The sequence below is a fragment of the Thalassophryne amazonica genome, chromosome 7, assembly GCF_902500255.1.
Source record: "Thalassophryne amazonica chromosome 7, fThaAma1.1, whole genome shotgun sequence".
Classification (NCBI taxonomy): Eukaryota; Metazoa; Chordata; class Actinopteri; order Batrachoidiformes; family Batrachoididae; genus Thalassophryne; species Thalassophryne amazonica.
The window spans coordinates 118,947,727-118,975,294 of NC_047109.1; the positions used below are offsets into that span (position 1 = coordinate 118,947,727).

At 43.6% G+C, this 27,568-nt stretch overlaps 1 protein-coding gene across 1 annotated transcript in view; it reads left to right on the top strand.

Annotated features, from left to right (window-relative positions):
• Positions 1 to 27,568, top strand: part of dop1a (DOP1 leucine zipper like protein A) — a 156,802-nt gene that overhangs the window by 80,084 nt on the left and 49,150 nt on the right. The window contains 4 exon segments of the mRNA XM_034175420.1: positions 8,533 to 8,715; positions 10,367 to 10,492; positions 10,570 to 10,704; positions 18,429 to 18,484. Coding sequence (XP_034031311.1) covers positions 8,533 to 8,715; positions 10,367 to 10,492; positions 10,570 to 10,704; positions 18,429 to 18,484 — 500 coding nt within the window.

Here is a 27,568-nt window from a genome sequence, read left to right on the forward strand (position 1 = left end):
AGAATTTTTGAGAGAAAAGGAAGGTTGGAGATTGGCCTATAATTAGCTAAGATAGCTGGGTCAAGTGATGGCTTTTTAAGTAATGGTTTAATTACTGCCACCTTAAAAGCCTGTGGTACATAGCCAACTAACAAAGATAGATTGATCATATTTAAGATCGAAGCATTAAATAATGGTAGGGCTTCCTTGAGCAGCCTGGTAGGAATGGGGTCTAATAAACATGTTGATGGTTTGGATGAAGTAACTAATGAGAATAACTCAGACAGAACAATCGGAGAGAAAGAGTCTAACCAAATACCGGCATCACTGAAAGCAGCCAAAGATAACGATATGTCTTTGGGATGGTTATGAGTAATTTTTTCTCTAATAGTTAAAATTTTGTTAGCAAAGAAAGTCATGAAGTCATTACTAGTTAAAGTTAATGGAATACTCAGCTCAATAGAGCTCTGACTCTTTGTCAGCCTGGCTACAGTGCTGAAAAGAAACCTGGGGTTGTTCTTATTTTCTTCAATTAGTGATGAGTAGAAAGATGTCCTAGCTTTACGGAGGGCTTTTTTATAGAGCAACAGATTCTTTTTCCAGGCTAAGTGAAGATCTTCTAAATTAGTGAGACTCCATTTCCTCTCCAACTTACGGGTTATCTGCTTTAAGCTACGAGTTTGTGAGTTATACCACGGAGTCAGACACTTCTGATTTAAAACTCTCTTTTTCAGAGGAGCTACAGCATCCAAAGTTGTCTTCAATGAGGATGTAAAACTATTGACGAGATACTCTATCTCACTTACAGAGTTTAGGTAGCTACTCTGCACTGTGTTGGTATATGGCATTAGAGAACATAAAGAAGGAATCATATCCTTAAACCTAGTTACAGCGCTTTCTGAAAGACTTCTAGTGTAATGAAACTTATTCCCCACTGCTGGGTAGTCCATCAGAGTAAATGTAAATGTTATTAAGAAATGATCAGACAGAAGGGAGTTTTCAGGGAATACTGTTAAGTCTTCTATTTCCATACATAAGTCAGAACAAGATCTAAGATATGATTAAAGTGGTGGGTGGACTCATTTACTTTTTGAGCAAAGCCATAGAGTCTAATAATAGATTAAATGCAGTGTTGAGGCTGTCATTCTCAGCATCTGTGTGGATGTTAAAATCGCCCACTATAATTATCTTATCTGAGCTAAGCACTAAGTCAGACAAAAGGTCTGAAAATTCACAGAGAAACTCACAGTAACGACCAGGTGGACGATAGATAATAACAAATAAAACTGGTTTTGGGACTTCCAATTTGGATGGACAAGACTAAGAGACAAGCTTTCAAATGAATTAAAGCTCTGTCTGGGTTTTGGATTAATTAATAAGATGGAATGGAAGATTGCTGCTAATCCTCCACCCCGGCCGTGCTACGAGCATTCTGACAGTTAGTGTGACTCGGGGGTGTTGACTCATTTAAACTAACATATTCATCCTGCTGTAACCAGGTTTCTGTTAGGCAGAATAAATCAATATGTTGATCAATTATTATATCATTTACCAACAGGGACTTAGAAGAGAGAGACCTAATGTTTAATAGACCACATTTAACTGTTTTAGTCTGTGGTGCAGTTGAAGGTGCTATATTATTTTTTCTTTTTGAATTTTTATGCTTAATAGATTTTTGCTGGTTATTGGTAGTCTGGGAGCAGGCACCGTCTCTACGGGGATGGGGTAATGAGGGGATGGCAGGGGGAGAGAAGCTGCAGAGAGGTGTGTAAGACTACAACTCTGCTTCCTGGTCCCAACCCTGGATAGTCCGGTTTGGAGGATTTAAGAAAATTGGCCAGATTTCTAGAAATGAGAGCTGCTCCATCCAAAGTGGGATGGATGCCGTCTCTCCTAACAAGACCAGGTTTTCCCCAGAAGCTTTGCCAATTATCTATGAAGCCCACCTCATTTTTTGGACACCACTCAGACAGCCAGCAATTCAAGGAGAACATGCGGCTAAACATGTCACTCCCGGTCCGACTGGGGAGGGGTCCAGAGAAAACTACAGAGTCCGACATTGTTTTTGCAATGTTACACACCGATTTAATGTTAATTTTAGTGACCTCCGATTGGCGTAACCGGGTGTCATTACTGCCGACGTGAATTACAATCTTACCAAATTTACGCTTAGCCTTAGCCAGCAGTTTCAAATTTCCTTCAATGTCGCCTGCTCTGGCCCCTGGAAGACAATTGACTATGGTTGCTGGTGTCGCTAACTTCACATTTCTCAAAACAGAGTCGCCAATAACCAGAGTTTGATCCTCGGCGGGTGTGTCGTCGAGTGGGGAAAAACGGTTAGAGATGTGAACGGGTTGGCGGTGTACACGGGGCTTCTGTTTAGGGCTACGCTTCCTCCTCACAGTCACCCAGTCAGCCTGCTTTCCCGGCTGCTCGGGATCTGCCAGGGGGGAACTAACGGCGGCTAAGCTACCTTGGTCCGCACCGACTACAGGGGCCTTGCTAGCTGTAGAATTTTCCACGGTGCGGAGCCGAGTCTCCAATTCGCCCAGCCTGGCCTCCAAAGCTACGAATAAGCTACACTTATCACAAGTACCATTACTGCTAAAGGAGGCCGAGGAATAACTAACATTTCACACCCAGAGCAGAAAAGTGTGGGAGAGACAGGAGAAGCCGCCATGCTAAATCGGCTAAGAGCTAGTAGCTACGCTAAGCTAGCGGATTCCTAAAAACACGCAAAGTGAATAATGTGTAAATAATTTAGAGGTGATTCAGCAGAAGGAGTGCTTTAGTTAAGGCACGTAAAGATTACACTGGGAAACAAATCGTAATCTAGATAACTCGACCAATCTAACTGCGCAGATTAAACAGCTAACAGATACAGAAAAACACCGCTGTGCTCCGGAACAGGAAGTGATACAATACCGCAGTGAGAGCCAACCACCAGTAGAGGCAAGATATGTTCATTACTAATCTTGTCCATTCTCGTCACTCCCAAAGAGAAGTGGAGAATCACAATATCTTCAGCTTTGCTACCTCCAGCACTATTCCACTGGGCTCCCTCTCATTCACACACATGTACTCTGTCTTGCTCCTACTGACTTTCATTACCCTGCTCCCCAGAGCATATCTCCACCTCTGTAGACTAGACTCAACCTGCTCTCTACTCTCACTACAGATCACAATGTCATCTGCAAACATCATAGTCCATGGAGACTCCTGTCTGATCTCATTTGTCAACCTGTCCATCACCACTGCAAACAAGAAAGGACTCAGAGCTGATCCTTGATGTAATCCCACCTCCACCTTGAATGAGTCTGTCATTCTTACTGTGCATCTCACCGCTGTCACACTGTCTTTGTACATGTCCTGCACTACCCTAACATATGTCTCTGCTACTCCAGACTTCCTCATGCAATACCACAACTGTTCTCTTGGCACCCTGTCATAAGCTTTCTCTCAGTCCACAAACACACAGTGGGCCTCATGTATCAATGTTGCGCACTTGTGGTGTAAATTTACGGCGTAAACTTGAAATACACCAAAGTCGCCGTGACATGTATCAAGCAGTGCGCACCTGCCCATTTCTGGCGTACGCCTGACGTGATCTTGATAAATGCGGCGGGTGGAAACGATCGTAATTATAATAAACACGCCCATAAATATTCAGACTCCGCTTCAGACACACCCTCATTTTACAACATGGAAGTCGGGAAGACGGCAATGAAAAAGAACTCCACCAATCACGACGCGTGCCAGTAGAGCATCAAAAGCGGCCGTCGCATCAGTTGTTTTGTAGTATATAATCAATAAAGTGTTACAGTGGTCCCTCATTAATCGCTGGAGTTACGTTCTAAAAAATAGCCCATAATACGCAAAACCGAGACGTAGTCAGCGTTATTTTTTACAATTATAGACGTTTCAAAGCTGTAAAACCCCTCACGACACAGTTTATACACTTTCTCAATCAGGCATGAACATTTTCTCACTTTTCTCTCGTGTATAAACACTCTCAAAGTTCAAACCTTAGTAGGAAATAAGACCAAACTGTTTTCAGGCCCAAACATTTGTTTGAGAAATAAAAATAGAACGTTTCCTATAAATAATTATGATTGTATTTAGAACTAACAAATTAATTTTAACGATCAACGAATGAGGTCGGACACATAAGAAATTATTAATAGTGACTGACCAGTATGTCACAGATCAGGCCTCTGCGTCCTGACGCTGCGCCTTTTCCCACTCACACCTCACTGCAGCAGGTGTTTGTTTCCGTGTGACAAACACAGTTATGAGTAGTTGTTGGTGCTCTTTTCTCTTCTGGGCAACAAGATTCTTATAAACAGATACGCAGAACACAGAACACTGTAAAAAAAAAAAAAAAAAAAAAAAAAAAAAAAAAAAAAAAAAAAAAGGAATGCAAAATTGGACTAAATACTCCGAGACTCCGAGGCCACGACAGGTGAACGGCGTTATAGCGAGGGACCACTGTATTCTCTTTTCACATGTCAATAATTCTTGACATGTGGCTATTTGCTCGCTCAATTAATAAGACACACCTAATCTGTCAGATTTCTTTATTTTTTAAATGTATTTCTGTATTTATTTCATTGTGACAACCGAATGGAGACGAGAAAACCTGGTTGCTGCACGGGCGAATTAAGGGAATGACGAAACTACAGTTGTAATTATCAATTTCATAGTCTAAAACGATCACACCACATGAAGTTAAGCTCAGCGCTGCTCTGGCTCCAGGCTCGAAGTCTGGAGAAAAAGGTGAGCAGTGCTTTCTTTGCAGTCAGCGCTGTAGCCACAGATCGTGCTCCATAACAATCCCGCAAAGGTGGGATTTGTATTGATTATTATGTAGTATAATCAGAAAAGTGTTATTTATGTAACATATGCATTGATTTGTATAATGGCACTGTTTATCATGTTGATCATCTTCATTTTTATGTGGATTCCAGTGCTGGTTCATTTTGGTGTATATTTTCAGCACAGCGTACGCCAACGACCACATTGATAAATGCCAAGTAGCACAGCCGTTTTGGCGTACACCCCATATACGCTCAAATATCGCCGTACGCAACGTTGATACATGAGGCCCAGTGTAACTCTTTCTGGCCTTCTCTGTACTTCTCCAACAGTATTCTCAGAGCAAACATTGCATCTGTTGTGCTCTTTCTCACCATGAAACCATATTGCTGCTCACAGATCTTCACCTGTTTTCTAAGTCTAGCTTCTACTACTCTTTCCCATAACTTCATGCTGTGGCTGATCAACTTTATTCCTGTGTACTTACTGCAGCTCTGCACATCACCGTTGTTCTTAAATATAGGAACCAGCACACTTTGTCTCCACTCCTTAGGCATCCGTTATTAAACAATCTGGCTACAAATTCCACTGCCATCTCTCAAAGACATTTCCATGCCTCCACTGGAATGTCATCTGGGCCAACTGCCTTTTCACTCTTCATCCTCTTCATAGCAGCCCTCACTTCTTCCTTACTAATCTCTTGTACTTCCTGACTTGCTCTCACCACATCATCCAGCCTTTCCTCTCACTCATTCTCTTCATTCATCAGCTCTTCAAAATATTCCTCCACCTTCTCAGCACACACTCCTCACTTGTCAGCACATTACCATGTGCATCTTTTACCAGCCTAACCTGCTGCAGATCCCTTTTCAGCTCTGTCCCTTTGTTGGCCAATGGTACAAGTACTTTCTCTCCTTAATATCAACTTCTTGTACAGCTCGCAATATGCCTTTTTCCTTCACTTTTGCCACTTCTCTTTTCGCCTTACGCCGCATCTCCCTGTACTCCTGTCTACTTCCTTCGTCTCTCCGACTGTCCCATTCTTTTTCTTTTTTGCCATCCTCCTTCTCCTTATGCTTTCCTGGACATCTTAGTTCCACCACCAAGTCTTCTTGTCTTCCTTCCACTGTCCAGATGTCACACCCAGTACCTTCCTAGCTGTCTCCCTCACCACATCTGCAGTACTTTTCCAGTTGTCCAAAATTGCTGCTTCTCCGTTGCTGCTTCCTCACACTTGTTTACTGAATTTCACACAGCATTCTTCCTCCTTCAGTTTCCATCATCTAATCCAGGGCTCTTCAACTTCCTCAGATTCAACACACCTGAATCAAATGGCTGGAATTACGGTCCTTAGTATGCAGTCAAGTTCTCCAGAGTGCCACTAATGACCTCATTAATTAACTCAGGTGTGTTTGAAGCAGTGATACATGTAAAAGTTGCAGGACACCGGCCCTCGAGGACTGGAGTTGAACAGCCCTCTTCTGAACCTTTGTTGAGTTCTCACAATCTTCCTCTTCTTCACCTCTAAAGTCATCCTACAGACCACCATCCTATGCTGTCTAAAGACACTCTCTCCTGCCACCACCTTACAGTCTCCAATTCTTGGATACTGCAAGGTGACAATTTCTTGGAGACTGCTTGCATCTCCTCACCTGTATGCACCTTCCTCCACTCTTATGTTACCGTGTGCTCCTCCCTTTTCCTAAAGTAGGTGTTCACCACATCCATTTCCATCCTTTTTGCAAACTACCATCTGTCCCTTCCCCATTCCTGCCCTTGATAGCATATCTACCCATTACTTCCTCATCACCTCTGTTCCTTCACCAACATGCCCATTGAAGTCTGCTCCTATCACCACTCTTCATGCTTGGGTCACTCTCCACCACCTCACCTAACTCACTCCAGAAATCTTCTTTCTCCTTCATCTCTCAACCTACCTGTGGGTCATATGCACTGATGACATTCATCATCACCCCTTCAATTTCCAACTTCACAGTCATCACCCTCAGGACACTCGCTTAACGTCCAACACACTCTTAACATACTCTTCCTTTAAAATGACATCATGCACAACCCTAAACCCCCTCCTATGCTCCTGCCTTTAATTCTCTTCAACTGGTCTCTTGCACACACAGTATGTCTACATTCTCCCTCTCCATGTCAACCGCTCTCTCCATTTACCAGTCAGACTGCCAACATTCAAAGTCCCGACTCTTCCACCCTTCTGTTTCTCCTCTTCTCCCGCTGTCTCTGGAGACATTCTCCTACTCTTCTTCTTCACCAGCAGTAGCCCAATTTCCGCAGGCACCCTGTTGGGCAACGGCACAGGTGGTAGTCATGGTTAACCCGGGCCTCGACCGATTCAGTATGCAAATTGATTTGTTCTCTGCATGGTTGGGTTAGCTTTTTTTATGTCTGATACCCTTGTGACGCAACCCTACTCATTTATCCGGGCTGGCGACTGACAGTCAGAGGTAGTAGCTGCACACCCCTATGCCTGAGATTAATATATATTACTAGCGTGTTGCAATGGGGATCCATAGGCTCTAAATTGGGTCGTTTTTTTTTTATTAAATTTTTTTTTAGAAAATAGGTAGCTGACATTTTTTTCAAGGGTGGTAATAAATTACCAAAGCTTGTATAATGAGTTGGAATAGTATGAGTCGAAAATGTTTTAGAACCTTAGACCTCAACAATTTTTAGAAGAGGAACATAACTGTTTTGTTTCCTGTTAATTATGTATTTTTTTTAAATGTTAATTTACTATCTTAATGTATTTATAAATTGTTTAGTTGTTGTTATCATATACACACTATTATTATTACCACCATTGTCATTATTATCAGGATATTATTAATTTATTTTATTATTTCTGTTTTGTCATTTGATTTTTAAATGGATCACAATTTTTAATGTGTTTACAACTATATTATATCCTTACATTGACTTACTAAAAATCATGCACACACTCACGCCTTTAATATAAATATGATTTACCACCCACTGCTGGAATGGCATGTGAATCCAGAATGTAGTTAGCAACATTAGTTAAATCTGTAGCTTCTCCAAAACTATTTGTCCAATCACCGTTCTGTTTCCTCAGTGTCATACTTGACTCAAAGTACATAAGCACACCAATGGAAAATGTCAGCTCTCCCCAGTTTCTGTGTGATCGAAGTACACTCATACACCGCACTCAAAGCTTTTGTTTTTTCCCACATTCTCTCGCAAGCAGGTGCTGCTAATTTTAGACACAGAGACGGTAGCAGAAGACATCAAACACAATACTCTCCTCACTTATGGTACCAGCAACATGACACTTAACTAAACTTTATAAACCAATTGATCTACAAAAACACAATAAATCAATAACACTAACAACACTGTTAGATTAACATGAACCACAATAACATTTAAAACCGCAAAACCCCAAACTCCCATGGTGCATTGCAGCACAACATCCATTGTTACTGGTTAGCTAAAATTGCAAATTTCTTCAAAAATATTTGTCCTGTCAATCAACTTTCCATTTCACAGCATTCATACTTGACCCAAAATACATAAGCAGACCAAATGGCATATGTCAGCTGTCACCGGTGTTTGCGTGGTCAGAGCCATATACACAGAGAGACTCTCTCTCTCACTCTCACTCACCGGACTGAAAATGGTTGCCAAGCATGCGCTACAGCATATGGGTGCAACATATTGTGTAATACTGTTGAATGTTCTACTTCTCAGTTACATGTAAGTGTGGACCAGAAGCACCTGGCCGATGCTCGGTCAGGCATCCTGTCCATCCTACATACCATCGTGTCTTCTGTCACCCTGCTGTGGAATGTTCTGCATCAGGCCGACAACTTTGAGAAGCCAGCTGCTGCGTCTGCTTCGTCCACTTCCAACATTAACCTGGGCTCCACGAAGGTAGGACAGTCAATGTACAGCCAAACAATTGTCTGTTACCTACGCAGTTATACTTTGACTGTAGATGAAGGCCATGCTCGCTGGGTGAGAGGGATTATCTTAAATGAAATCATGTCTTGAGTGCTGAATAATAGCATATCAGACTAATCAACTGTGACGTTCGAGGAGGAGGTGTGGAAGATAATTTCTCCAAAATGGTTTTGCTGTCCTGAAGTTTTTATTCATCTCAAAAGGACAATGTAGGAATGTCCTGATCCGACTGCAGCGATTGGAATCAGGCCTGCTCGAGGCATTTTCTTTTTTTTTTGTATCAGCTTAATTAAACATGACTCACAGGAACAATAGAGTTCCCGCCGGAGCCCCATACAGGACTCCATTCAGGGACTCCAAGTAGGCTGAATACTCTCAAACTGCTGTCGGTGCATATGCACAAACAAATGTCAGAGTTTTCCTCCTGCCATCCGAGGGCGCAGGGAGGAACCCTCTCATCTACTGGGGTAAACTCCAACGTAGCGGTGCTCAGCCGGAGACTCATGAGTATCCCCACACATGCCAGGCGCCCTCACACCCTCGACAACTCCAGTGAAGAATAAGGTCCAACCCCTATCAAGGAGAGTGGTCCGGAGCCTCGGCTGTGCGTGGAGGGCGCGGGCCTACCAGTTCTAACTGGTATTGCTCCATCTCCCGCACAAGCTCCAGCTCCTTCCACCACAGCGAGGTGTCGTTGGCCACCTTCAGACCTAGTCCCTGCTGCCCGGGTTTTCCTCCGTTGAGGCCCTCAAATTTCACTGCAACCCATGGGACAGCGCAACTGACACCAGTGGTTCCTCCTGCGGGTGGTTAGCCCACAGGGTGGAGATGGTAGGACCATGTTGCCTTTTCGGGTTGTGCCCGACCAGTCTCTGTGACAACCCCAGCCACCAGGCGCTCGCTGACGGGCCCCTACATCCAGGCCTGGCTCCAGACGGGGGCCCTGGGCTTCCTCCGAGCCGAGCAGTCACATTTCTTCTGCCTTCATTTGTCTGGCCTCCAAAATAATGTTTATTTTTATTAACTTATCACTATTTATTTAACTATTTCCCCTCACCTGATATCTTCTTGTTGTCATCAGTATCCAGCATGAATGGTGGATTTTGTGTTTGGTGCTTGGAGAAGAAACTTTATTACACCCTACTTTATATTACTGCAGAACTATTGAGATTGTAGTGTTGGGAGACACAGTGAGCAATTATTGTTTTAATGTTGCTATTGTTTTGTGCTTGTCTGCACTTAGAGTTGCTAACCTTATCCAGAGAGAATTAGCTTCATGGGTGGATGATTTAATTTTTACACTCATAAATCTTAATTTGTTTTACAATATTTGGAATCATTACAGGGCTTGATTTCCTGAAGCAGAACAATTGAGAGCAGAAAACTTCCCTCAGTTTTCAGTTATGGTGACATTTTTATGTCTTGTCATGGGTCTTCATATCATTTCTGTCTGTCCTGTGTGGATGGATTCTTGTGAATATGAAAACTTAAGGTAGTCATATCGTAGATTAGCTTTTTGGAGTTAGCAGGTGCACACAGTTGCATATTAGTTACGATTACTAGTGGCACAAAATTGTTTAGCATTTCCAGAGTTGGATAATATGTTACACCTGCTGTGCAGAACCTCCGTCAGCAAATCCTGGAGTTGCTGGGTCCAATCTCCATGAATCATGGTGCTCATTTCATGGCAGCGATTGCCTATGTTTGGAACGAGCGGAAACAGGTCAAGACTCCTGTCAGAAATAAGGTGAGTGTTATATTTCAGTGTTGGTGTCCCAATATTTATGGCCCTACTCCCAGACTGTAGGTATCTGTGTCTTTCAGGTGATTCCTGCAGCCAGTGAGGAGCAGCTGCTGCTCGTTGAGCTGGTTCGTTCTGTAAGTGCCATGCGGACAGAGACCGTCATGCAAACGGTTAAAGAGGTTTTGAAGCAGCCGCCAGCGATTGGAAAGGACAAGGTAAGCCCACGAGGGTTTGTCGCGGATATCAGCTCTACACATGGGGTGTTACTTCATTCCATTGCATTAGTTTTGTTGTGCTTACATCAGGATTACTTTAATATGGGGAGGTTGACTAATGTGATTTGTGACAGTGTGATTGTCAAAACCGGTTGACAATATTTTGTGTGTGTATGTACAGTTGTATGCAAAATTTGGGCACCCCCTGATAATTTCCATGATTTTCTTCATAAATCATTGGTTGTCTGGATCAGAAATTTCAGTTAAATATATCATGTAGCAAATGAACACACTGATATTTCAGAAGTGAAATGTATTTACAGAAATTGTGCAATAATTATTTAAACAAAATTGGACAGGTGCATAAATTTGGGCAGCCTTGTCATTTATTGATTTGAATACATTTAGCACTAATTAATTGGAACACAAATTGGTTTGGTAAGCTCATTGACCCTTGACCTCCTTACACAGGTGAATCCAATCATGAGAAAGGGTATTTAAGGTGGCCATTTGCAAAGGTTTCTCTCTTTGCATCTCTTCTAATGAGTGGCAACATGGGAGCCTCTAAACAACTGTCAAATTACCTGAAAACACAGATTGTTCAACATCATGGTTTAGAGGAAGGATACAAAAAGCTATCTCAGAGATTTCAGCTGTCAGTTCCACTGTAGGAACATAGTGAGGAAATGGAAGACACAGGCACAGAACTAGTTAAGGCCCGAAGTGGCAGGCCAAGAAAATCTCAGATAAGCTGAAGTGAAGGATGGTGAGAACAGTCATAGTCAACCCACAGACATGCTCCAAAGACCTACAGCAGATCTTGCTGCAGATAGTGTCTCTGTGCAGCGTTCAACTATACAGCGCACTTTGCACAAAGAGATGTGGATGATGCTGTAATGCAGAGGAAGCCTTTTGCGTACACGCCACAAACAGAGTCGCTTGAAGTATGCTAAAGCACATTTGGACAAGCAGCTTCATTTTGGAATAAGGTGCTGTGGACTGATGAAACTAAAATCGAGTATTTGGACCATAACAAGGATGCATGGCTGAAAAAGACACAGCATTCCAAGAAAAACATACCTACAGTAAAATTGGGATGGTGGGTCCATCATTGCTGTGGGGCTGTGTGGCATATGCAGGTACTGGGAATCTGTTAAGTTGAGGGTCCATAGAATCTGATAATTTTTAGACCACTAACATTTTTGCAGACGTAGTTTTTTGTAGTAGATGCGCAGTTCCTATCTCTGCAAACAGAGACAACCTGGTTCCAGAATAAACACTCTATCCTCTGCAGACAAAGGAGAACTGGTCATAGAAAAGAAAAAAACTTATTTCTTTGACCCTACTAATACGCTGGCAATAGCACCCAAGGTCATCCAGAGGCATACAGTTTCAACTTCTGGTTATAATTTTAAACCAAACTAATTTCAAGACAAGTTATTTAAATGTCACGTCTGAAGTTTTATAAAGTGAAAATATCAGATATATGTTTTAGTTTTAAAGTAATGCACTAATTTTGAAAGTGTTAGTGTGGACATGGTGTGTGCGCAGTGCATTATGGGTAAAAGCTCACGACAGGATAAATGATTTGAGATGCTCTGATCAGGCTCCACACAGACAACAGCATTAAACTCTTGTATATTGTGCCTAAACTCTCGTGAATATATTCTCTGGGTTTATAGAAGTTGTTATTGTGTTTGTTTATGTAAAAATGCCAGAAAAAGCCCAGGTGCTTTTCCAAAAGCCGAAATTGTGATTCAGGCTGTGTGATATAACCGGCGTCAAAATGCATAGAACACTGCCATATTCAGTGTTTTCGAGACCGCAGCATTTTAAAATTATCTGTAGGTTTCCAAAACCTGAGAGACCACACACGTGGAGATAAAAAGAAATGATAGATCTGACAGGTTTAGTTGTACAGTGTGTGGTGTCGGCCACACACTGTACAACTAAACCTGTTAAGTTGAGGGTCACATGGATTCCAGTCAGTATCAGCAGATTCTTGAGAACAATGTTCATGACTCATTGCCAAAGCTGAAGTTGCACCGGAGCTGGATCTTTCAACAAGCCACGACCCTAGCACTGCTCAAAATCTACTAAGGCACTCATGCAGAGGAACAAGTACAACATTCTGGAATGGCCATCTCAGTCCCCAGACCTGAATATTATTAAAAATCTGTGGTGTGATTTTAAGCGGGCTGTCCATGCTCAGAAAACCCAACAAACCTGAGATGTTTGTAAAGAAGAATGGTCCAAAATACCTTCAACCAGAATCCAGATTCTCATTGGAAGCTATAGGAAGCATTTAGAGGCTGTTATTTCTGCAAAAGGAGGATCTACTAAATATTGATGTATTTTTTTCTGTTGGGGTGCCCATATTTATGCACCTGCCTAATTTTGTTTAAAGAATTATTGCACAATTTCTGTAAATCCTATAAACATCATTTCACTTCTCATATATCAGTGTGTTTGTCTGCTATATGATTATTTAACTGAAATTACTGATCCAAACAACCAATGATTTATAAAGGAAAATCATGGAAATCATCAGGGCTGTCCAAACGTTTACATAATAATAATAAATAATAATTATATATATATATATATATATATGAGGTCTATTAGAAAAGAAACCAACCTTTTTATTTTTTTAAAACTATATGGATTTGAATCACGTGTGATTGTGTCAGACAAGTTTGAACCCTCGTGCGCATGCGTGAGTTTTTTCATGCCTGTCGGTTGTGTCATTCTCCTGTGGGCAGGCTTTTGAGTGAGCCACTGGTCCACCCCCCTCGTCGGAATTCCTTTGTCTGACTTCTTCCTGAGAGACTGACGCTTTGCTGATCAAAATTTTTTCAGGAACTGTAAGGCACATCCAAGTGGACACCATTCGAGAAATTCAGACAGTTTTCGGTGAAACTTTTAACGGCTGATGAGAGATTAAGGAGTGTTACTATCTCTTTAAGGACAGCCCACGGCGCGCCACGCCCCGAGCCACTGTCTTCAGCCTGTTTCGAGCTGAAAACTTCCAAATTTAAGCCTCTGTTGACCCAGGACGTCGTGAGAGAACAGAGAAGCTTCAGAAGAGGTCGGGATCAGCAGTTTATCCGGACATTCCACTGTTAAAGGAGATTTTGTAATGAAAGACGTGCGGACAGATTCGCGTGTCAGCACCCGGCCGCTCATGGCGCGACGCCACAGCAAAACACCTTCGTGTTGATAACCATTCGTAAGATTCAGACGTTTTCGATGGCTTTCAGTCGAGTGAGTATCCGAGAAATTGTTTAACAGCTGGGCATGTTCAAACTTGTCCTGTAATGCTTCCAACGGAGGTGTTTGCTGTGGCGCCGCGCAATGAGTGGCTGGATGCCGACGCCGCGAATCCCGTCCGCACGTCTTCATTACAAAATTTCCTTTAACAGTGGAATGTCCGGATAAACTGCTGATCCCGACCTCTTCTGAAACTTCTCTGTTCTCTCACGACGTCCTGGGTCAACAGAGGCTTAAATTTGGAAGTTTTCAGCTCGAAACAGGCTGACGACGGCGGCTCGGGGCGCGGGCCGTCTTTAAAGCGATAGTAACACTCCTTAATCTCTCATCAGCTGTTAAAATTTCACCAAAAACCGTCTGAATTTCTCGAATGGTGTCCACTTGGATCTGCCTTACAGTTTCTGAAAAAATTTTGATCAAGCAAAGCGCCAGTCTCTCAGGAAGAAGTCAGACAAAGGAATTCCAACGAGGGGGGTGGACCAGTGCTCACTCAAAGCCTGCCCACAGGCGAATGACGCAACCAACAGGCGTGAAAAAACTCACGCATGCGCACGAGGGTTCAAGCTTGTCTGACGCAATCACACGTGATTCAAATCCATATAGTTTTTGAAAAAAATAAAAAGGTTGGTTTCTTTTCTAATAGACCTCGTATATGGATATATATGTATCCTATCAGAATCACTAAGGGCCCTTGGCAAGGTCCTTAATCCCCTAGTTGGTCCTGGTGTGTAGTGAGCACGTTGTATGGCTACATAAATGTCGTCTGTTTACCATTTTATTGATATAGGTCAGACCTACTGTGTTATGCTATTTATTACTAGCACAATTGTTGAATGAACGTTGGTGTAGTGAGTAAATGAGTCCTTATTTAATGGCGTTGATGATAATTATATGGTTCTTGTCTTTATTTTGTTGTAATATGTAATAAATATCTTATCACGCCTGTTTATGTACAGGGCATGGTACATAAACAGACAGGCTTGGGGGAGTAACGGAATACATGTACGGTGTTACGTAATTAGGATACAAAAAAGGTAACTGTATTCTGCTACAGTTACAGAAAAAAGACATATTCAGATTACAGGTATATTTAGTAAAATGGGGATTACTTTGCAGGATTACAATTTTAATGCATTTTATGATATCTGTATATAATATTTCTTTTCTTTGAAACGAAACGTCCCTTCATGGACAGCGACATGACGTCTCCTAACCGGGCAAAATATTGATGAAGTACCCAGATGTTAATGCATTTTCAATGGAGATTCGCGTTTTGAACACACTCAGAAAAATGCTTGCGAAAATACGTGTTAAAAATGCCATTTTGACCTGGATATTGAGCCAGTAAACTTAAATTACATTAAATTATGTCAGGAAAGTATTAAACTTACTCTGACACACACACATTCCCAAATATGAGAGTTGAAAGTTACACGGATCTGTGCTGTTCAAGCTGCTGAGCTGAGGCGTCCTGCAGCTGCTGTTCAACGCAGCTCTTAAAACCATTACAATACATTTATATACATATTAGATTTTTACACAGTATCCTTTATTGACCGAGTTTCATTCATGAAGTCAGTGGTGTGGGTACACATCTCTGTGTGGGTGTGACTGTGAGCGGCACAGCGCGGGTCATTCTAATCTCATTATTTTAAGGTGCAAATTAAAAAAAATCCCCAGTCTTGTCAAACAATTTTAATCACTAACGACAAGTATTTTAACTAGACATTGGTGTAGCAGTGGAAAATATCAACTAGACATAAGTCAGGGCTGGATCCAGAGTGGAAATCTGACAGATGCATTTTTGCCCAATGATAAAATAAAAATCGTACACGCCTTATTAAATAATCTTCATTCTTTTATTCGTGTGCAACATACACTGTCACACTTCTTTTAATATATTTATTATACTTCATGGACCATAGTGAACACTTCTTATTTGTATAAATATGATGTCCAAAACAAAAACACTATAACAAAAACTGACTGTAAACAGGATCAAATTTATTGCCAAAATCTTTGTTATACCTGAATCTGTATATGATTTTTTTTTTCAGTTGATAAAATCAATAAAATATGACTGCATATATTCTTAATAATATTGAGATTCACAGAAGACATTTTCCATTGATACAAATCAAAATTAGAAACAGTCCAGCAGGTAACAATATTCATCATGTCCATGACTAAAGATACTAAAACAAACACATCACAATTGTGGTATGTGTACAATATTAGTTTTATATTTATACAATAATAGTTTTAGTATATTTAGATTTTGTTGTGATTTGGCACTTTATAAGCCGATTAAATTGAAATTGAACATTTTATTGAGTCTTAAAGTAAATAAATATGAAATTGTCACTGGATTCTTAAACTTTGAACATAATAAACTCTACATGGTGGATCCTTGATCTCTGGACATAAATAGGAATAAACAAAATCTGTAGTTTTTGTCAAAGCATTTCCTTTCAGACATTATTGGCATGAATGTCTTTCCATATATCTGAGCTGAGCTCTTACAGCTGCTGTGCTTCACTTCAGGAATTTGTGAAGAAATACAGCACGTTTCATTTTGGGAGGAAAAACGTTTTAGTCGATTGTAGTTTCTTGTCTGTATTACAACGTTTGGAAAGAGGTGTCATTTATTTAAAGCGGCAATACCATTTTGAAATTATTAATTCCGAGTGGACTCTGTCTCGGCAGAGAGCCGCGCAGCGTTTGGAGCTGTGCCAACGGAACGGAGGACGATTCTTGTTTCTTGACAGCAACAAGACAACTGTCCCAGTTAGTGACTTTAATACACAAAAGTGACTCATGATATTTTAATGGCTTTGCGAGGGGTTAAGAAGCAGACTTACCGCTTCTGAAGAGCAGCGAATCAAAGAGCCACGAGTCATTGGATCGAAGCATTGCTTCAATGGTTCAGGGCTTCAAAGTGGAGTCGCGCTGCAGAAATGGTTGATTACAGACCCGCTGCAGACCAAACCCTGAATATCTGACTTTATTTGTACGTCCGTATGACTCTGAAACTTGGAAAAATCCGTGTAATTTACGGACTATAGGTTGACATGAAAACCAAAGCTGTGTTCACTGCGGGGACAAGTTCGGCACTATTCGGGATTATTCAAGATTTTTTTTTACCGATGACGAACAAAATTTGACCGATGCAACTGCATCGGTCCAGACCGGTCTGGGTCCGGTCCTGGCATAAGTGAAGAGTTAATGGTCCGTATCATCGGGCGACACAGGTACGGCAGGAGACATACAGCTGTTTATCATCCAAATATCACGGACAAAGTGACAAGAAGAACAAAAACCACTTACTTATGGAAGGAAATATTGTCTCCCTTGTTCCTCTGTTTGTGGCTTTGCCAACATGCGCAGCTTTTCCGGCATATTCCACCTGTTTCTTGAACTCTATGCACGCAAATCACTAACTTGCCTGGAATTAAAATGGTGACCACGCCTCCTTACTGACAGGATTTACTTAATGGTTTTCATGATGCTTTTGTTCTTATTTTGAAAGTTTAATAAGTGGACTGATATGTTAAACATGGTGCGAATGCCATGTGAAAGACTAAAGTAAGATAATTTTATGTTTACTGAACAAGTAGTACACTTTTTTTTTTGTTTTGTATATTGTTCTGCCACTTTTAATTATAAAATTCATCCGCACACGCCTGAGTTTTCATTATCCTTCATTTGTTTGGCATTTTTTGTTGAAAATTTAGCAGGTGAACACTGGGTGTGTTTAAAACACTATTGTGGTGCTCTTAATTCATAATGTGAAGTAAAACAGAGCACATGCCATGGAAAAGAAACAGTTTATTTTTGCTTAATAACGTACTATCTAGTCAAGAATATTTCTACTTAGTTTCTTTAGTCTGTATTAGCATATTTGATATTGGAGTAATCCAGAAGTAATTGAAAGTAATCAAATTACATTACTTTAATATTATGGTACTTGGATTACGTTACTGATTACATTTTCAACAGGTAACTAGTAACTGTATCGGAATACACGTTTAAACTAACCCTCCCAATCCTGTAAACAGACATGTGATAATGGGGGTGTGTGGTGTGTGTGTGTGGTGTGTGTGTGTGTGTGTGTGTGTGTGTGTGTGTAAAACAGGGGTGGTGGCCAAGTGGTTAGTGTGCTTGGTTTCAGTGCAGAAGGTTCCCAGTTCAAACCCCACCCCTGCCACATTTCTCCATGTAATGTGAATTTGCATCAGGAATGGTATCCAGTGTAAAATTTGTGCCAAATCAACGTGTGGTGGTGGTGACCCCAAGTAAAGCCAGTTCTGGTGATCACTAAATCTTATATGCTAAAATAACTAGTAACTGCAAATAACCATTAAATAATAATTTACTCCAAACGTAGTTAGCAGTAAATGAAAGAGGATTATTGCAGTGTTATTATTTATGCCTTTATTTTTTTCCTCCTACAGAAGCACCTTTCACTGGAGGTCTGCATGCTGCAGTTCTTCTATGCCTACGTTCAGAGGTATACAGCAGTGTGCATTTATCATTGTAACCTAAAGCATAATATTGCTGTGAACAGACGTGTGTGTGTGTGTGTGTGTGTGTGTGTGTGTGTGTGTGTGTGTGTGTGTGTGTGTCTCTCTCTCACAGGGTCCCTGTCTCCAGTTTAGTTGACAGCTGGCCATCTCTGCTGGCGCTGCTTAAGGACGCTGTACAGTTGAGCCTCCCTGCTCCAGGACAGTTTCTCATATAGGGTTGGTTTCTCTTCCTTCTCTCCTTTTCATTGATGTGCACGTTCCTTTATCCTCACAAACGCTGGATTGTGCAGAATTTGTCACTGTCGATGTTGATGAGTTCATCCATTTGTCTGGCCACAGTGTTTAACTGGACAAGTTGGTGTGCAGAGAAGTCTTATTTTACTTTCATATTATTCTCTGTAACTTAAGCTACTTCATTTTTTCTTCTAGAGTTCTGAATGAATTTATTTTGAAAAATCCTAATTTGGAGAGCAAGAAGGACCAGCGGGAGCTGCAGGTACTTTGAATCTACTTGAATTGGTTATGTTTTCTAAGAGTTTTGGTGTTCTTTTTATGCTCTAAATTTTCTTAACAATTTTGTAATTAATTGACATTTTTAATATTAATGGCAAGTTTGATGTTTTACAATGTCTTGATGTTTCTTGAAAATATGTTCATTAAAACCTGCCGAACTCTGTAAGAAAACTGCTTGCAGCAACACTTAATATGTATCTACCAAAAAATGTAGTACCGTGATCCAGCACTCAGGTGCCTGAGTGTTGAGGACCCCAATGACTGGAGAAGGACAAGAGGACGCCCACACTTTATGTGGCTGTGGCGGATAAACTGTTACTTTTGAAGGTTGAGGATGGACTGATCAACTGCATGGGTGGTTGTCATCCAGGACGGCACTCAGGGCGGTTCTGTGGTGTAGCGGATGCAGCGACGTGTTGCACCAGCTCATAGGCCCAGATTTGATCTGACCTGTTTGAGTAACCCTGCAAGCAAGCCAGCGAACTGACAAACACTGTTTCTGTGTTTAGGATGTGACCCATAAACTGGTGGAGGCCATCGGAACAATTGCAGGCTCCTCTCTGGAACAGACAACATGGCTGAGGAGAAACCTGGAGGTGAAGGCCTCTCCTCAGATAGTTGTGGATGGAGCCAACCTGGAAGCTGATGCAGAAGGTGCGTTGTTTGGAGGAAGTGCCAAATAAAGCTTGTGATGTGTATTCCTGCATATTTCAGTGTAGCTAACTTCTAACACGTCTGCATTGTGAGATAACTCCAGAATGGTTCACTGATACATTTCCAAGCCTATACTGCCATCATCCGGTGAATGACTTGAAGTACAAATGGCTCTCACTGGGATGAAGGATCTGGGGTTCATGCTGGCTCAGTTTTAGTTTTGTCAACTTTTTTTTTTGGTTTGTTTTTTTTTACTCTTCTACCTGGGGGCTGTGGTACTGAGGACTTTACTGTAAGAGTAGTTAATGTCTTGGACTGGTGAAGAAGTAAGTCCTATAAAGGCTCTGAAGCCCGTGTGTGTTAACGTTTCTCTACGGATTCCGTGCTGTGAAGTGGATGAGAACCTGTGACTTCCACTGGACGTGATGCCAGTCAGACTCTGGTTAGTGTTTCTGGTTCCCAACTCCAGCCAGGGCTGGTAGCCATTTGCATTAAGTGCCTTGTCTAAGGACACAAATGGGAAGCATGAGTGGGATTCAAACCCAGGTCTGCATATATATATATATTCACCAATGATGTTTTCACACCTACAGAATGGCTTGTTTGAGCTAGAAAGTAGGCATGAAGATGTCGTCAGCTTTGTGAACCCAGTCTTAGAGTATGTGTACAAATGAGAAGGTCTGGATCAGATGTCTTCAACTCATTTCCAGAAGGGCCCAGAGGTGCAGGTTCTCTTCCGCCAGGTGGTTTCACTGATGAACATCACTTTGAGCAGATGGAATCAATCGATCAGTGAAATCACCTAGTGGAGTGGGTGGTTACAAAGAAAACCTGCACCCTCTTGGCCCTTTGTGGAATCAGTTTGAGACCTCTACCTTTGGGACAATGTGGACAGGCTTAGTTAGTGCTCTTGGATCCCAGTCAGAAGGTTCCTGGTCAAAGGCCGCCCATTGTCCATGTGCTTGTGGGGTTGGGCCAAGAGGAGATTCGGTGTCGAGCTTGTGCCAGAACGACATGCGGCTCCATACGGGATCTGCTGTGGTGACCCTGAAAGAAATGACTTGAAATAAATTGACAGACATTAACTTTATTTATTTATCTCACTTTGTGCCTGTTTGAGGTAAATGAATAAAGAAATACCATGAGATTCCACCAGAGTTTGCTCAGAAGCACCAAGACCTTCTGAGCTACTTCAGTGCAGGCTTCTGGTCTGCAGCAGCCGTCATTCACCCAAACCAACCAGTCAGATCAGGCAAACGATCCAGAGTTATCTGAAAGCATGTGAACATCAGTCGATCCAAGTCTTAGATTGTTGTACTGGATAAAACACAACCTGCATGTTTGAGCACAACAAAATTAATCATTTTACAGTGTAGTTGCCACTAATATTTAGTGTATGTATGTGTGTGTGTGTCATTTTAGACTTAATGCTCACAGTGATGGAGGCGTCCAGCTTCACTCCATCCGTGTACAGTGTTCACGCCCTCACACTGTTGGCTGAGGTAAAATGTCTGTCGCCTCTTCCTGCATGTCTTTATCTCTGTCTGTTAGATTCTCCTACCGGGTTTCACGTCTCATCCCGATGGTCTTTCCTGTATCTCAGTTCAGTTTATTTATATATCAAGTCATAACGTAAGTCATTTCACAAGGTGCAGTCTGACCCGACCCAGTGTATCTCACTCCGAGTCGTTTACACCTGACTGATCACGCCTCCTCCTCACTTCACCTCCTGTCACAAAGGTCCTTCCAGCCTTTGGATTTCATTGGGTGCTTCAACACGCCAAGTTGAACAGTTGAACTCAGCGGCCTCCCACTTTTGTCTTTCTGTCTGAGCTCAATGTCGGGGCGACCGTGCACGCTTCACCTGTGCTTCTGTGTAATGTGGGGGGTTAATGCTGCAACAAAAGAAATACAACCGGCCTGAATACACGTGATATTCTTACTAAGTAATAGTTCCATAATACGAACAGTAGAAAATGATTAAGGTTTATTGTATGGATTGTAAATGGGGATAATGTTCATATCAGTTGGAATTACGGTTCATTCAGTTGTATATAAATATGTTTTGCAGGTTCTAGCTCATCTTTTGGACATGGTGTTCTACAGTGATGAAAAGGAGCGAGTCATCCCTCTGCTGGTTAATATCATGCACTACGTTGTTCCCTACCTCCGAAACCACAGGTGTGTGTGTGTGGACTGGATGCTTTCTAACCAGGAAAGCTTTCTGTTTCCTGTATCAGGCTCACTGAGATTTATTTATTTGTTTGTTTGTTTGGGGTTCAGAACCTCCATGACCAGTAAAAGATCAAGGACCGTGACATCGCCCGGTATGGCGGAGACGGGGTCCCACCTGGAGCCAGGCCTGGGGTTGGGGCTTGCGCGCGAGCGCCTGGTGGTTGGGCCTTAGCCCATGGGGCCCGGCCGGGCTCAGCCCGAAAGAGTGACGTGGGCCCACCCTCCTGTGGGTTCACCACCTGCAGAGGGGGCCATGGGGCTCGGGTGCAGAGAGGATTGGGTGGCGGTCGAGGGCGGGTGGCCCGGCGGCCCGGTCCATGCTCACAGCCCCTGGCTGTTGGGACGTGGAATGTCACCTAGCTAGGGGGGGAAGGAGCCTGAGCTTGTGCGGGAGGTTGAGAGATACCGACTAGAGATAGTTGGGCTCACCTCCACGCACACCTTGGGCTCTGGTACCCAACTCCTGGAGAGGGGCTGGATGCTTCATTTTTCTGGCGTCGCCCACGGGGAGAGGCTGAGAGCTGGGGTCGCATTGCTTATTGCTCCCCAGCTCAGTCGCCAAGTGTTGGAGTTCACTCCGGTGAATGAGAGGGTCGCGTCCTTACGCCTTCGGTCGGGGACAGGTCTCTCACCGTTTGTCTCGGCCTACGGGCCGAGCAGCAGTGCAGAGTACCCGACCTTCCTGGAGTCCCTGGGAGGGGTACTAGATAGCGCTCCGACTGGGACTCCATTGTTCTCCTGGGGGATTTCAACGCCTATGTGGGCGGCGACAGTGAGACCTGGAGGGGGGTGATCGGGAAGCACGGCCTCCCCGATCTGAACCCGAGTGGTGTTCAGTTGTTGGACTTCTGTGCTAGTCACAGTTTGTCCATCACAAACACCATGTTCGAGCACAAGGGTGTCCATAAGTGCACGTGGCACCAGGACACCCTGAGCCGGAGGTCGATGATCGAGTTTGTAGTCGTATCATCTGACCTTCGGCCACATGTCTCGGACACTCGAGTGAAGAGAGGGGCAGAGCTGTCGACTGATCACCACCTGGTGGTGAGTTGGATCCGCTGGGAGGGTAGGAAGCCGGTAAGACCTGGCAGGCCCAAACGTATCGTGAGGGTCTGCTGGGAACGACTGGCGGAACCTCTGTCAGCGAGGTCTTCAACTCCCACCTCCGGGAGAGCTTCTCCCAGATACCGGGGGAGGTTGGAGAGATGGAGTCCGAGTGGACCATGTTCTCCACCTCCATTGTCGATGCAGCTGCTCGTAGCTGTGGTCGCAAGGTCTCTGGTGCCTGTCGCGGTGGCAATCCCCGAACCCGGTGGTGGACACCGGAAGTAAGGGAATGCCATCAAGCTGAAGAAGGAGTCCTACTTACCTTTGTTGGTAGGTGGGACCCCAGAGGCAGCTGACAGGTACCGGCAGGCCAAACATGCCGCAGCCCGTGTGGTCGCAGAGGCAAAAAACTCGGGTCTGGGAGGAGTTCGGGGAGGCTATGGAGGAGGACTATCGGTCGGCCTCGAAGAGATTCTGGCAAACCATCCGACACCTCAGGAGGTGGAAGCAGCTCTCCACCAGCACTGTTTACGGTGCAGGTGGGGAGCCGTTGACCCTGACTGGGGATGTTGTCGGGCGGTGGAAGGAATACTTCGAGGATCTCCTCAGTCCCATCGTCACGTCTTCCGAAGAGGAAGCAGAGACTGGGGACTCGGAGGTGGACTCATCCATTACCCAGGCCAAAGTCACCGAGGTGATTAGAAAGCTCCTCGGTGGCAAGCTCCTGGGATGGATGAAATCCATCCTGAGTACCTTAAGTCTCTGGATGTTGTGGGGCTGTCTTGGCTGACATGCCTCTGCAACATCGCATGGCGATCGGGGACAGTGCCTCTGGATTGGCAGACCGGGGTGGTGGTCCCTCTGTTTAAGAAGGGGGACCGGAGGGTGTGTTCCAACTATAGGGGGATCACACTCCTCAGCCTCCCCGGTAAGGTCTATTCCAGAGTACTGGAGAGGAGAATTCGACCGATGGTTGAACCTCGGATTCAGGAGGAGCAGTGTGGTTTTCGTCCTGGTCAAGGCACACTGGACCAGCTCTACACGCTCCATCGGGTGCTCGAGGGTTCATGGGAGTTTGCCCAACCACTCCACATGTGTTTTGTGGATCTGGAGAAGGCATTCGACCGTGTCCCTCGGCGCACCCTGTGGGGAGTGCTCCGGGAGTACGGGTCCTTGGTCCTTTGCTAAGGCTATTCCGGTCCCTGTACGACCGCAGCAGGAGCTTGGTTCGCATGCGGTAGTAAGTCAAACCTGTTTCCAGTGCACGTTGGCCTCCACCAGGGCTGCCCTTTGTCACCGGTTCTGTTCATTATTTTTATGGACAGAATTTCTAGGCGCAGCCAGGGTGTAGAGGGGGTCTGGTTTGGGAACCACAGAATCTCGTCTCTGCTGTTTGCAGACGATGTGGTTCTGTTGGCTTCGTCAAATCAGGACCTTCAGCGTGCACTGGGGCGGTTTGGCAGCCGAGTGTGAAGCGTCCGGGATGAAAATCAGCACCTCCAAATCCGAGGCCATGGTTCTTGACCGGAAAAAGGTGGTTTACCCTCTTCAGGTCGGTGGAGTGTCCTCGCCTCAAGTGGAGGAGTTTAAGTATCTCGGGGTCTTGTTCACGAGTGAGGGACGGATGGAGCGTGAGATCGATAGACGGATCGGTGCAGCATATGCAGTGATGCGGTCGCTGTATCGGACCGTCGTAGTGAAGAGAGAGCTGAGTAGGGGGGCAAAGCTCTCGATTTACCGATCGATCTACGTTCCGATCCTTACCTATGGTCATGAGATTTGGCTCATGACCGAAAGAATGAGATTGCGAGTACAAGCGGCCGAGATGAGTTTCCTCCACAGGGTGGCTGGGCGCTCCCTTAGAGATAGGGTGAGGAGCTCGGTCACTCGGGAGGAGCTCCGAGTCGAGCCGCTGCTCCTCCACGTCGAAAGGAGTCAGTTGAGGTGGCTCGGGCATCTTTTCCGTATGCCCCCTGGACGCCTCGCTGGAGAGGTGTTCCGGGCACGTCCCACTGGGAGGAGGCCCCGGGGAAGACCCAGGACACGCTGGAGGGACTACATCTCTTGGCTGGCTTGGGAACACCTTGGGGTTCCCCAGGAGGAGCTGGAGGAGGTGTTTGTGGATCGGGAGGTCTGGGTGGCTTTGCTTGAGCTGCTGCCCCCGTGACCCGACTCCGGATAAAGCGGAAGAAAATGGATGGATAGATGGATGGATGTTTGGGGTGCAGGGTGCATTTTTGTCTAATTTTGAGTCAAAATCTAACCGGACATATGCAAACACAATGGAACGCACGTGGCATGTGTGTCAGGCATGCTGACCCCAAGACGCCTGCTAATGTTGGGGTCAAAGAAAAGCATCACTTGACAGTGAGAAGCTTGTCAGCGTTTGCCCAGGGCGCCGTGGGTTAATGCAGACTAAGTCCTGTTTATTTTTATTTATTTGAAACAAAAATGGTTTTAAACTTATCGACAAGCAAAACATTTGCCAATGGAAGAAGTGAAGATTCACTTAAGAATTCTTGAAATAAGGTGTTGAAATTAGCAGAGAAAACTCATTTTGAGCATCTCAAAAATCTGATGGAATCAAAACTTGTTTACCCACAGAAACGTGTTTGTTTACCCTTATAACGTGATATTTCAGATACTCTTTCATGATTTTCAAGATGTATTTTCCTAAATTTCTTACTGAAATTTGACTTAAGTGATTTTTCTCTTACATTAACTGTAATTTGAGAGGTTTTTTGTTGTTGTTTTTTTTTTACTTGAGATTAGTTGAGGATAGAATTTGCAATGAAAACCTGTTTTTTGGTTTGTTGCTTTTTTTCCTGTCAGTGCTCACAACGCCCCCAGTTATCGGGCCTGTATCCAGCTGCTCGGCAGTCTGAGTGGGTACCAGTACACCCGCCGTGCCTGGAAGAAGGAGGCCTTTGACCTCTTCATGGACCATACCTTCTTCCAGATGGACTCCTCCTGTGTCAGCCAGTGAGTTAGACTTTGTGTATGTTTTAAAGTGTCAACAGAGATGTCAAAAATGACAGTTTTCCTCAAGATGTCAAAGTTAATGAAATAAAATATAAATCACAGTGAATTAAAAGCGAATTGTATTATTGCTCATATTCTTATTTTGTGTCCAAAGACTGAGCTCATGTCTGGTCGTGTCAAACGTCCATGTTTTAAAATCAAAGATATTAATGTTTTCTTTCTTTTTTCATTCACCTTTCTTCTGTGAATCTTATAGTTTTTGATGACTGATGCTGCACTCATGCCTGCATTTATAACGTGCTTTTCCTTCTCTGTCAGAAGCTTAAAGTGCTTTACAGTAACGCCTGACACACTGACATCAGGCTGCTGCCATACCAGGCGCTCACTACACACTGAGACCAACTAGAGGATTAAAGACCTTGCTCAAGGCCCCTTAGTGTTCTCCGGCCAGACGGGTTTGAACTGAGGATCCTCTGGTCTCAAGCCCAACGCTTAACCACTAGACCATCACCTCCCACATATGACTTAGATGACTTGTTAAACCCTTCTGCTGATTAGCACTTGTAGTTCTTTGAGTTCGTGGCGCCTCCTGCAGTGTGATCATGTGTTTTTGTTGTTTGGTCAGTCGTGAGGGTGATGTTCTTCAGGTGTACAATAAGCCTTTTTTGATTTGCTCTGTGGAAGGTGCTGTATTCACTGTCTGAGACTTTTGTGATTCAGCCACAGTTTGCATAGATTTAATGTGAACATGAGCTATGAAAGATGACCGTCTACATGAATGTGGGATTTTGAAATATGAAGCTGTTTAATGGCAACATAATTTCTTTCATCTTTCAGCTGGAGAGCCATCATTGACCACCTAATGACGCATGACAAAACCACATTCAGAGACCTCATGAGTAAGCTTCAGCTTCATATTCGCTTTGATTGATAAATTACATTTTATTCTTTGATGTTGTAGGTGATTTTTTTTTTTTTTCTAATTACCGTATTTTCCGGACTATAAGTCGCACCAGAGTATAAGTCGCACCAGCCACTTTATCCATTATAAAGAAAAATAAACCATAGATAAGTCGCACTGGAGTATAAGTCGCATGGACATACAGGTATGTTAACTTAACATGAAAGTTCAGATGATAATATTATGATATTATGATGATAATATCTGCACATTGTTCGAGCACCCATGTGCGGACTCGTTCCTCTAGCTGTGGCCGTCTAGCTTTTAGCCCGCGATTAGCTTTTTTGTTTTTTTCATGGTGGTTAGAGTAACCTCTGCTTTCCTCCAGTCCCTCAAGTTTCTCACTCACTCCAAACTCTCTCTTTGCTGATCAATTACCGTTTTCGGATGCATATTTCACCAGTCGCAACTTGTAATCTGCAGAGTATCCTTTTCTTTTGGTGGCATTTTTTTCTGGCCTTCTCAATTGTCTTTTATCAGTAATGTTGAAATTTCTATTTTTCTATGGTAGTCAGAAGTCGCAGGAACAGTCACACAAGCCTTGAGCACCCTCTCGTGAGCTGCATTTTACCTATGGATATGTTTGCATTTTGCGTACCACATTGCGAGCCGAACCATGCAGCACCTACCTGCGCAGCTCATGACCTCCCTGTGGTGTCGAAGCCAGCTCCTTCCA